The 12,633-nt window shown below is 39.0% G+C and overlaps 1 protein-coding gene across 4 annotated transcripts in view; it reads right to left on the minus strand.

The window, feature by feature from the left end:
• Positions 1 to 12,633, minus strand: part of aass (aminoadipate-semialdehyde synthase) — a 106,008-nt gene that overhangs the window by 20,488 nt on the left and 72,887 nt on the right. For all 4 annotated transcript variants that reach the window (XM_088006671.1, XM_088006673.1, XM_088006674.1 and 1 more), the window contains exons 9-15: positions 10,754 to 10,902; positions 10,503 to 10,625; positions 10,218 to 10,329; positions 10,032 to 10,091; positions 8,382 to 8,449; positions 1,857 to 1,978; positions 160 to 289 (exon numbers count right to left, since the gene is read on the minus strand). In XM_088006671.1, coding sequence (XP_087862797.1) covers positions 160 to 289; positions 1,857 to 1,978; positions 8,382 to 8,449; positions 10,032 to 10,091; positions 10,218 to 10,329; positions 10,503 to 10,625; positions 10,754 to 10,902 — 764 coding nt within the window. The remainder of the gene's footprint in view (positions 1 to 159; positions 290 to 1,856; positions 1,979 to 8,381; positions 8,450 to 10,031; positions 10,092 to 10,217; positions 10,330 to 10,502; positions 10,626 to 10,753; positions 10,903 to 12,633) is intronic.

Below are 12,633 nucleotides of genomic sequence, written 5' to 3' on the forward strand. Positions count from 1 at the left end.
GATGGAAAGTTTAGAAGCATTAATTTCACAGGGCTTAATACCTTAGTCTGGCAGTGTGGGAATAGGTCACTGTTGGAAATAATAGTACATATAATATAGCTGCAAAACACAGAAAACTGATTACTCTGGGTGCAAAGTAAATAGAAAAGCTGCTGGTACCTGATGACCAGGTCATGATCTGTGACCAGAGAGTCCAGGTGTCCCTCCTGACTGCTGGCATCCAGCATGATGGGGATGGTGTTGGGATACCTGGCTGCCAGCTCCTCAGCCTGTTTCAGAAGCACAGACGCTAAATGGAAAAGAGAGCAGAGAAAACATCTTCAACATGCTGATTGACTGGACTGGTTACCTTTCTATAATATCAGTTTTTCATATTACATCGTCTACATTTAACATCTTTTATACTGAATAAGAGATTGCCAGTTTTATCCCCTGTGCATTAAATATTGAAGAGAGGTTGGAACCTATTACCATTATTTCTGGCATTGCAAACTGATCATTCTGGGGGGCAATTTCTAAAGATTTGAGTGATGTGTTTCGTGTCAATATCAGCTATGACCTAGGATTGTTTCTGCTTGGCCTCCCGTCCAAATCAGTCACTCACAATCACACTTCAAACTTTGTGGCAAATTATTGCTTTTGGCTAGAAAATGCCTTTTGATCCACTGGATTAAGAATAATTATTTAGAGTCCTCTGTCATGACAGGATTAATGCAGTTATTAGGGGTAATGAGAAACATTTCATTGATATGTGGTCTCCTGTGCTTAGCTGTTTACCTAAAGAGATGACCCAACTTGTGATGAAAGGTCAGAATCCTATAAAGTGGAAAGTCTCACCAGGTCTTAACTAAAGAATATCCTCCTTTTGTATTACTAAGCATCTTTCTTTTTCTTTTCTTTTATCACCACAGCAGCTAGCTATGATTGTGTTGTTGTCAAGTATTAAATCTGTTTGTAAATGTTTGGTGACCATTGAAGACAGGATTTGACATGAGTGTGACATAGTACGGCAGCAGTTTTTTTGTTTGTTTGTTTCTGTTTCTCTTCTTTATAATCTAATCATGTGATGCAGTGTTTCCCAAACCTGGTCATCAAGGCTCACTGCCCTGCATGTTTTAGGCATTTCCTTCCTTCAGCCCAGCTGATTTCAATCGATGACTGATTAACAGGCGTTTGTTGAACTGCAATCAGCTGAATCAGGCACATTAAAGCAGGGAAACCTCTAAATCAGGGGTCACCAACTCCAGTCCTCCAGGGCTACCATCCTGCAACTTTTAGATTCACCTCTTCTCCAAAATGTCTGAATTCCCTCACCAGCATTCATTCCTCTCTGCAATAGGCTGGAAACGAGCAGTTTATTTGATCCAGGTGTGTTTGAGCAGAGACGCATCTAAAAGTTACAGGATGGTAGGACTGGAGGACTGGAGTTGGTGACCCCTGCTCTAAAATATGTAGGACAGTGTGCCTTGAGGACCAGGGTTGGGAAACTCTACAATTCTCTGTAATTTTCTCTGCTTGTGAAAACACAAAACTAATAAAAATGTGTTTAAAAAAAAAGATTACTGATTTCCATTATGGAATGTCAGAAGTATAGAAACAGTAATAATGCTGGTGTGTCAACGTTAAACATACACCGACAAAACAACAACTACGCTGTGAGTTCCAAGTGCTGTTCTGGTTGGGATGTCGTTCAGGTCACATGGTGACGGGATGTGAGTGAGCTGCTCCACCCAGAACAGATCGCAGAGGGCAGAAACGTTAGAGATGCGCTTACAGGAGCAACAGTCACCAGAGTGAGTGAAGATCAGCAGTCATGACCAGATCCAGCCTTCCAGTGCGAAGACACCAGTACTCACCAACAGTCACCTGGGTCCCCTCATCCCGGCTCAGATACTCCACCACAGGCCCAGAGACGTAACCTGAGCCCAGCAGCAGAACTCTCTTCATACCAGTTTTCTTCAGGATCTGAGCCTTTTCCCTAAACAACACACACACACACACACACACACACACACACACACACACACACACACACACACACACTAAGTTCTTCCAATGTCTTTCTGTAACAAGTGCACTTGTCATTTTTTGATTCATTGTTACTTCAAACTAAACAATAATGTGTTATCAATGATTTGTTAAGATAAGAGCGGGACTTATTTTTCTCTTTATAAAATCCATTTGATTATCATCATGGCAATTTCAGATTAAAAGCCCAGTTTCTTAGAAACCAAAGGCCAAATGTTAAATCCATTTACAGAGCTGTTAAAGAGTGCAAATAAGTTGGAGCACAAGCATAAAAAAACAGATCAACTTTCTACTTCTGGTTGTACAACATCTACTCCATCTTGTAAAACATCTAAATAATTCAAACACTGGAGGCTGAGTGAGATCATAAGTATACACATCCTGCTAAGATGTCAGGTTTTGGCCATGCATAAAATGAGACATGACATCAATTTACAACATTTTCCACCACATTTCCATCCATCAGATATTTTGACAAAGTAAATGGACAAAAGTATTCACTCGTCTGCCTTCACCCACATAAACACTACAGTGACATCTCATTCTTAATTCTGCAGGGTCTAAAGATGCAGGTTATTACATTTATAAAAAAATATGTTTACATGTTTCTCAAAAATGTTGTGACATTATCTCATGAGTCAGATAATCTGTGAAAAAATGAGCTCCTCTCTAGAATATTTCACACATCCAAAGGCCACTACTCAGGGGCAGAGCTATAGGGGGCCTGGGGCCTGGGGGTCCGGCCTGGGCCTATGGGGGGCCCGGATGGGAGGCAGAATATGACTTCAGAGATTCAAGTCTGTATCATGTCTTGGAAAAGGTGGGCCCTCTCCTGTTGAGTATGGTGTATGTAGATCATAAAATGGGGTCCCCCAGTAGATTATATAGTAGGCTGCCCCAGTCATTGTTCACTCATGGTTGCTAAAAACTTTACAAGACCGACTGATTTTAGTGACATAGTGGGTGTAAAATATTGAATAAAATGTTGTGCTACATGACTGGCTTTATTTTCATTCTTACATTTAACTTTATGACATACTAATTTATTAGTTGATCGCCGATATCGTCTCCAAGTGTATTCTGGGTAAAACGCGTCACCAACCATCCACAACTTCATCATCAGTCAGATACTAAGGAATGGATTGTAAACTAGGTAGATTGGAGTATTTTTACGTCAAATATGAGTGGCTTTTATTAGTACTTTACAAAATTATGTTTTCATGAGCTTTGTTATTTTAAGTATAAAAGGCCCGGTCATTAGCCCCGCCCCCCAGCCCAACGCCGACTTGTTCCCCTACTACCACTACTTACCAACAAATCAGTCAGGAAGGTACAACACAATCCAAAGCAATGTGTATCATAGCGCCATAAACACAAGAGTGACATTCCTAAAACTGGGGATTTCTCCAAGATTGATGAAAAGACAAGACATGTCACTTTATATGTGGAAAAGGCTTTGAAATGGTCTCAGTTTTATGGCAATTTTAACACTGTCACAGTAGTCCGTGATGGTGTGTGTATGGGCTTCTCCTCCAGGACCCGTTACATCTGAGACTCGATTTCAAGACAAACAGCTGGGTAATTCAGATCATACTTTCCCAGGTATGATATCCTGGGAAACTCCCAGTAAATGTATTCATCTGGATGGACCCTTTTGAGCAGAAACCAACAACATTTCAGATTCCAAAGTGAATGTTCTATCCTCACTCCAAAAACAACAAGCAGCAAGAATTATTTCAAAATGAGTTAAAATAGAACAGAAGGATTCTTTCTTATCCCACAATGAGAACCAGCAGCAAATTAAACATAAGTGGGCACATACACATCTTTAGCTGGGTAATTCAGCTAAAGAATTACCTTGACTCAAAGTAGGGAATATAAAAAAAAACAAGAAAAATATAATTGTGCCTTTATAAAATTTGCATAATAATAGAAAATAGCAAAATAGAAATGCGAGCATCAGAGAAGGGTAATTTCAAGAAAAACTGTACTAGATGTGCATCCATGTTTGTGTATAAAAATCAACGACATACAATAAGTAAAACTGTGTAACAACGTGTGTGTTCCAATATCAGCAGGAATGTAAACATTGACAGAGTCTGTTAAGACCAGAGAGCCTATCACCTGCTGGGTGGAAGGATCTGCTTTAACGCTCCTTTGTTCACAAAGGATGCAGTCAGAGGTGCTAACATCAAAAAAATCATGGAGTTAACCCCTCTGAGCTTTTTGATATTTAAAGCAGTCTGCAGTCAAGTTGCTATGGAGATTAAACAGATATTATTAGGGTTTATCTAAATAAATAAAATAGCAGCAAATTTGCTTATTTCATAACTTCATAATCAGCTACCTGCTCTCCAATGGTCTGTTTAAAATTGTGGAGGTTCCTCCATCTTTTCCTCTGTGTTAGTATTTATTTAAATGCTTTCATATGATTAGAATTTCACTTTTTCTTTGGTTTTTCTTTGGTGGTGGTTATTGCATTTGGTTATTTACTAATTTGGGTGCACACATTTAGTAAACACCTTATGTTTATTTAAGATCATTAACATTTTGTTTTGCTGAGCTTAAGGACTGGCTGGCAGAAGATGGTTGGTCGAAAGGAAAACCAGGAAGTGGAACGGTCCATCAGGCTGCTGGAAGCAGGGGACTTGATGTCAAAGAATCTGCCTCTCTCCACTAATGGCATAATTGCTAAAACCTTTTGGCATTAGGTTATTTTCGTTTTATAGTTATGTTAAAGTCAAAATGTTTTAGTTTAAATTAATCATTTATGTTTATACATTATTTGTCTTTGTCTCCTTCCCCTCCCCTCCTCGTTTGTGTAGGCTAGCCTTTTGTATAAATTCCCCTGTGTGTTCATTGTGTGAGGTCAGTTTTTGGTTTGTTATTCTGAGTTATGTTTGCCTTAGTTGATTTCTTTTGGGCCCATTTTGTTATATTTTTTAGATTTGTTGTTGAAACCTTTTGTTAAGAATTTTTTTGGAAAAAAATAAATAGAAGATATTTTTTTATATATGCCTTTGTCCTTGTCCTTGACCGGTTGGATCGTCACAAAAAACTACAATCTAAGATCAGCACTGTCCTCCAGCACTGGCAGGTTTAAAGTTGCTGTTTTTGCTGCTATCAAGGAAAACATAGACTACACTTGCTTTGCATTGTCCTCACTTGATGACAGTGATACAGTATGATCCTATTAAATATTATATTCTTGATTAATATGAGTTGTTGCTATTTTGTTGTACAGTGTTTTAAGATCTTGTTCAATGTGCCCCTTTTTAACTTTGAGCCTCTGCCCCTCCAAAGGTCTCTGTATGGCCCTAGCCATCTGTTCAATAGAGAATGGCAACTGTGTGTCACTCTGTTGCAGAAAAACAGACCAACTGTCAAAACTAGCTGGAATAGGGTAAAACCAAACTCAACAATTAAAGTTGAAATGAAACACAACTACACACATGTGCAGTTATTGGGAAAACTATGATCATGTGAAATAGGATAAAAACCTGTTTTGGATATTAAAAATACAATCATAATCATATTTAATAGGAAAATGGTAATAACCTTTATTCAGCAAGCAAAGACATATGCTGTCACATTTTACACACACTAAACTGCTGCATTTGTTTAAAGGCTGATTTGAACATTCTGGATCATCTCCACATCAGGACAACAATAATATGAACATTGTAAGATAATCACCCAGAGTGACTTATGGCATTGTCCAAAGCCTCTCTTCCTGCCAGGAGTCAGACACGACTCATTACCTCCAGACTAATTGGAAGTGACATCACACACGTAAATGTACAGCAGCATGACTGACTGGAGGTCAGTCAAGCACTCGGTGGCTTAATTAGAAAAAGAGAAGATAAATGTTCCCTCGGGGGGTTTATGCATCTTGAGAAGCAGAACTTAATCAAAAGGATTAAGATTTCGCAGGGACAGCTTGTCTAGAAAATCATACTTGGGGTCAAATAAGAAGAAAGCTGATCAAGTCTTGGAGGTGGCCTAAATATGAGTGAGGGGTACGTCTTGGTGTTACTGATCACACTGAGGTGTCCCTTTTAGTGCCCAATATCTTTAACACAGCTGGTTGAATGGAAGACTAACTGACAAAATCAGAAACAAACAAAAATACATCACTGGAAAGTTCACTGATCAAAGTAGTTTTTTAAAATGATTTTGCCACTTGCTCCAAACAAGTCGTACAGCTGCAACATCCACAAGTTAAAAAAAAAAATCATGGCTCTGCATAATTTGTTGATCTATAGATTATTTAAAAGCCAAACAGAAAAAGAGAAAAGCTCTGCTAGACTACCACTGTTCTAAAAGGCATAAGTGGTTATTTTATCACACATTTATGTACAGTTCTAGAGTTCACTATATCAGGGAATCTGTCCCAAAGAAGCATCAAAACACACCTTATGTTTCTCAAGGACTTTGCATTTACCAGAAAAGACCAGACCCAGTTTTTTCATTCTCCACTTTATCAGCCCCGACCCAACTTTAACTTTAACAACGTGTGTTGTTTTAACAGTTGATGTGGATATTGGATGAAACTGTTTGAGAACTCTACACAGTGGGTACTGACTGGAACAGCCATGTGGGACAGACTGATTGGGTTCATGACTGAAGGCAGGCAGAATCGCAGACTAGAGAATGCAGTGAAACAGCTGCTGGGCTGGTTTGTTGTTTAAGGCTTGGCACAGTTCTACTCCAGGGTTCTGTTCACCAGAACCTTTTTTAACTAACTGTGTGTTTGTTTCCATTGTGGGTTCTGAACACTGGGCCAGTTAAGTGGATTATGGTCCAGCTATACAAACCTGTGTGAGCCGAAGAACAGAGATCTCTGACTATTCATTCATTTTTAATAACTATGAACTACCTCTTCAGACTTAGTGGAAACATTCAGGTTGGAAAAGCTCTAACCACAGAAAAAACCCCAGCTGCAGCTGCTACTACTCTGCTGATCTGCTGAATCCTAAATATAAAGGTCCACTTTTAGCTCAGCGTCATCCAGAAGTCCTAGCTCCCTAGCTGCTTCTGTTCGGTTCTGGCTCTTGTAGCCGGAGTTCCTGCGGTGGAAACGCACCTTTAAAGCTGCAGTATATTTGTTATGAGAGAGACAATCTCTGAAAAAAACGAGCCTCCTCTGCCTTCTCCCAGTGCTCGCTACAGAAATAGACAAGTCAGTCAGAAAAAAAAACAATCAAAGCCAGGAGAAGGGTCTTAATGCTGTCTAATGTACACAATGCTCACAAATTCCACACTTCGCTCTGCTATGTTACAGCTGGTTCACCACAGCAGAGCCTACAACAAAAGATAAGGCTAGTTAGAATGGCCACCGATGACGGCAGATAAGCAGTTTTCCTGGAACGGTAAGTTATTTCTGTGCCATTATCAAATTTGGCAGCAAGTGCACAAGGTTGATTGACAGCACTTAGGCCCTCTTCCTGGCTCTGATTGGTTGTTTTTGATCAGGAGTCGTTCCATTTCTGAAGACAGCAATAGTAACTCAAGGAGGAGGTGGAGATTGATATTTTCATAGATTTATGGGGTTCCATTTGAGTCAAAAATAAGTAGAAGTCAAATGTGTAGATGTTGTTGGTCTATGTCGTTGTTATGCGACTTTGGTTGATGTCTATGATCTTAGTGCTTTATGGATATGTCCATAAAGCACATGTTGCATATGTTAGATATTGCATATGTCTACGTTCCATTTGTGTCTACTTATTTTTGACACAAATGGAACCCCATAGAGATTATCTGTCTCATAACAGACTGTTACAACATAGTGACAGCTTTCACAAATATGTAAAAACATTTTTGTAAAAGTTACATACTGCAGCTTTAGCACCCTGATATTAACAACTGTTAGTATAGGAATGCAGGTAATAAGCCCTGTAGCGATTTTCCTTGTTTAGGTCAGATTATGTATAAAAATGACTGGATTAAATCAGGTGTGTCCAGTCCTCATGTTCTACAATCCTGCAAGTTATAGATGCATCTCTTCTCCAACACACCTGAATCTAATAAATGGGTCATTACAAGGGCTCAATAGAGAATAAGAGGAAATTCAGCCAATAAACATGGCCTCTAAGCACACTGGCTCTGAGGTATGTGCAGTAAGGCTTTAAACTTCAGAGCTGACAACAGAAAGCAGTGACTTTCAATTAATCAATCAATCAAATTTTATTTGTATAGCACATTTCAGCAGCAGGGCATTTCAAGGTGCTTTACATAATTAAAGAAAAAAATAAAATAAAAAATAAGAACAGCATGTGACATTGAATAAACAGTAAGAAAGATAGAGATAAAAAGATAAAAACATACTCTCAGCGACAAGCAGGGGGACATACCTTTTCTCTCGCATTTTTTCAATGTACTCAAACTTTGGGGTGAGAGCTCCATTGGAGGTGATGATGGCCTGGAGACAAACATATTTAGATGGTCACATTAAATCATTACTACAAGAAAAGGCTTGATTATTGTCTGTCATCACAATGGAAAATAATATCCTTTCAGTGGTCCAGATTCCTTTATGATACAATCATAAACTGGTCCAGATGAAGAGTTTCTAGGCTTTCTGATGGGTTTGTTACATCCTCATTTTTAAATCACTTTGGGAAAAAAATTCGTAAGCCCAGTTCACACTACACGATTTTTTGCCCCGATTTTGCCCTTACAACAATCTTAGAACGTTCTGTATTCTAAGATTATTGCTTCCGATAGTTGTAACCGATCATCCTGAAGTGTGTGGTGTGATACGACTGATTGGGTCCAGTCGGTAGAAAGTCGGGACAGCTCCAATCTAAAATCTGGAATATTCAACATGTTTAACTTGGCCCGATGATCTCAGCGTGTGTGGTGTCCCCCAACTGGGAACAAGAAGGCAGCCTGTTGAATATGACAGGTAGCCAATCAGAAAAAAAAAATTTTTTTTAAAAACACAGAAAAATTATAAACTTTTCGCACAGAGTACATCTGGTTTAGAAGCGCATTCTAACCCTTGGTTGAAATGGCACATTTAATTTCAGTCTGCAGTAGTAACACAACAGAGAAAAATACAGAAAATGTTATGTTGTGTTAATCTATTTGTAATCTAAACAGGAGCAAATACAGAAAAAAGTAGGTGCAGAAGTTCATTAAACTGTGACAAGCGGAGTGCACTGCACAAATACTGCACACGTGGTTCCAGGAGTGGTGGAGGTGATGCCAGAAAATTTACAATTAACTCACCATGCACTTTCAATGAATGGAGCTGGAAGACGTTACCCTTCCGCGATCAGTTGGGAAAAAAAATTAAGATAACTGCCATCTGGTTTTCTAGAAACGAATACGCAGGACATGCACTCTTCTAGCTGAAGCTGCTCTGATCTATCAATTATTCAGCTTTCTGAAGCAAGGCCCAGTACATACACATATTCTACAACATCAACACAGCAAAAACTTAAAAACTTAAACTGTTATAGTTAATTAAACACCTTAACAGAAAAAGAAATTAAACTGAGTGTAATGTTTGACTCAAACATACTGCAGCAAATAGAACCCTTGATCGCGCCAAGTCCAGTTCTTAATCTAAAGCTTTGACTTTGTGTTGCGACTTTTTTCGGTTAAAATAAATCCCCAAACGACAGTTCCTGCTTCAACGTCGTTGTCCATGTTTGTTTACTGTAAATTCAGGTGTGGTATTGTGAAATTTTAAGGGATTTCATATCTAGAATTGGAATGTTCGTGAGTGAAACCTCACACTCTATGATCGAACACGTTATACCTAGGACTTTTACTTGGCTAGTGTGTCGTAAAAGTCACACTAGTAAAAGTCACACTAGCCGAGTAACCAGCCGACTGGTACCAGCAGACAATTCTAAAATCGTGGACTGTGAACTGGGCTTTACTTAAAACTTTACTCTGGTTACTATGATGTCTGGTGTAAACTATTTTAAACAATGCTCCTTACTCTGCCAAACAAATCAATAATATCTGGATAATCAAATGACATCACTTACATCTCTGACTTGTGGGCTGAACTCCTCTTCATTGAGCGACTTGGTGGCATCTGAGAGGAGCTGGAATAACACACTGATCATCAATAAATGACTTTCTAGAAATCCAACCCTATCAGTCCAAGGTTACCAAGGCAACGTGCTGCAGCGCTCTCACAGAAGCCTCCAGAAGGAAAACACACAGCTTACCATCTCCCAGATGTAGGGGAAGAGTCGGTCTCCAAAGTACTCAGTGGCTTCAATCGGGAGCTGGGCAGGAAGGTTGTCGATTGAGCACATGAGGATCCCATTTCCCTCCACGCTGCACAGACACACACGCACATACGCACACATAAAACCTGGTCTAATATTAGCCTCAGTTCAGACTACACCTATGTTCCTTAGAAATTAGAAAAGTGGTGATGCTAATAAAAGTGTAAAAAAAGACAGTGATGTTCATGATATAGGCTCTAAAGTGAGCTGTCTGCAGTGTACCTGTCATGGTCTATGTGCTGGTCTGCGTCATACATGCAGAAAGGCTTATCAATGGTGGTGCACTCAGTCATGAACTCTATGGAGCCTCCAGTATCTGCAGATATGTCACAGATGGCCAGCAGTCTGGGCAGAGAGCAGACAGTCAACACTCAGAGCATCAGTTTTATTCATTATATCAACGGTAAAAGTTACAGTGACGGCCTAAAAATATCACGTGTTACCACAATGGCTGCGTTTTGGAGGTTTCTTACTTGTGAGGCAGCGCTGGTGACCCCTCGTTGAGAGCACTCAAGGATTTAAGGGGTCTGATGAGCCTCTGGGCATCAAGGCGTCTGAGGAGTCTTGGGGTGTGGGGGTCCCAGTAGATGCCATTAATCAGACATGTTGTGTAGGGAGCAACCTGGTAAAAAGAGCCACGACTGATGAGAGACACTGCTGACCTTAAACCTGCTTCACACAGCACCACGTAATGCTGCCACCATCCACACAGCAAGCTCCTTCTCCACTAGTAGGTCCCAAACATAACGAGAACAATTCAGATCAGCGCTGATTACTTGACTATGCATATATATATATATATATATATATATATATATATATATATATATATATATATATATATAAAATCATTTATAAAGATATTTTCACCCTGTGGTTTGTACTATAAAGTACGTATTTTTCATTTAATTTAACCAAATATGATGTTTTTTTTTCTTCAAAGTCGCTGAATTTTCACATTTTAATTTCACATTGAAATGCTTGGAAGCGAAGCCGGTGAGGCAGCAGCGAGCTGAGCCTCACCTGGGATTGCGCAACCTCTTGCTAACTGCACCGGTTCCCATTCTCTGAGAGCATGCTCCTCCTGTCTGTACGTCGCCAATAAAATGGTTAAACACATTTAATGTATGAACAGATTTTCAATAATTTAGCTTATGTATTTAGTGTACAGTTGTGACTGTATTGTCACCAACTGTGTGTGTAACGTGTTTTGTGTGCTGAGGAGCGATAATAAAGGGAGGAAAACAGATTCGAGGTGAGGCAGGCAGTTCTCGTGCCTCATCGCTGGGGGCGCTCATGATCCCAGACATTGTGACTCCACAACTGCAGAGTAAGACACAGTAAAGCGAGCTGGCCATACAGTAGCTGCGCTGATTGATTGAGATAACGAAATTATTCTGCGACGGCGGTGCAGCTATGGATGGCATGTAAAGACTTTTTCCCCTCCAGCATTGTACGCATGCGCGAAATTTCCTTATGCAAACAATAACATGCAGGGGGTCTAGATTTGTAAATCCGATTATAATTAAGTTGGTGCCTCACCAGCTATGAACGTCACTGATATATATATATATATATATATATATATATATATATATATATCCTCCTGACTATCAGGAAAAAAAATATTGTCCAATCACCATTCTTTTTTAATCCCACAGTTTTTGTAAGGTAATAAAAGGTTTGTGCACTGACTTTGTCTCTTCCCATAAAATGTGTTATTACTGATTAACGCAATTTTTATGAATTAGAAAAAGGTACGTACAAAAGTCCCACTCCTTCACATGTGGCATCATTGAAAAGCCCTAAATGTCCTTTCCAGATACCAAAAGGAATTAATTCAGTAGAATGCAGGGGGTGGGAGATATTCAAGTTTACAAATGTAAAAGGACAAAAATGAACTACTGGTAGTCAGGAGGATTATATATATATATATATATATATATATATATATATATATATATATATATATATATATATATATAAATATTAAAATTTCCTTTCCAAAGAATAAAATGCATGTCACATCAGAAAGTCGAGCATGGTTGCTATGGAACATCCTGCACCAAACAGCTGGGGAACCGAATTACCAAAACTACAAGGTTCAAAACAACAAAGAGGAGAAATGAGCGTCGGCTCCTGTAGCAGAACAAACAAACCCAACACACTCTGCATTGAAAGGAATCAATGATTAGTTGTAACAATAACTGATCAAGGATTAGTTATTGTTAACTGTATCATTAGTTATTGTATTTAAAAATACAGTAACAATACTGTAGGTTATTTAGTTTTTATAAATTTTAATAAAATATTGTCATATGAAAGTTGCCATGTTCACAGTGCAATGCATTCT

This window comes from Poecilia mexicana, unplaced genomic scaffold (assembly GCF_051168715.1).
Source record: "Poecilia mexicana isolate PSO_F unplaced genomic scaffold, ASM5116871v1 scaffold_6, whole genome shotgun sequence".
NCBI lineage: Eukaryota > Metazoa > Chordata > Actinopteri > Cyprinodontiformes > Poeciliidae > Poecilia > Poecilia mexicana.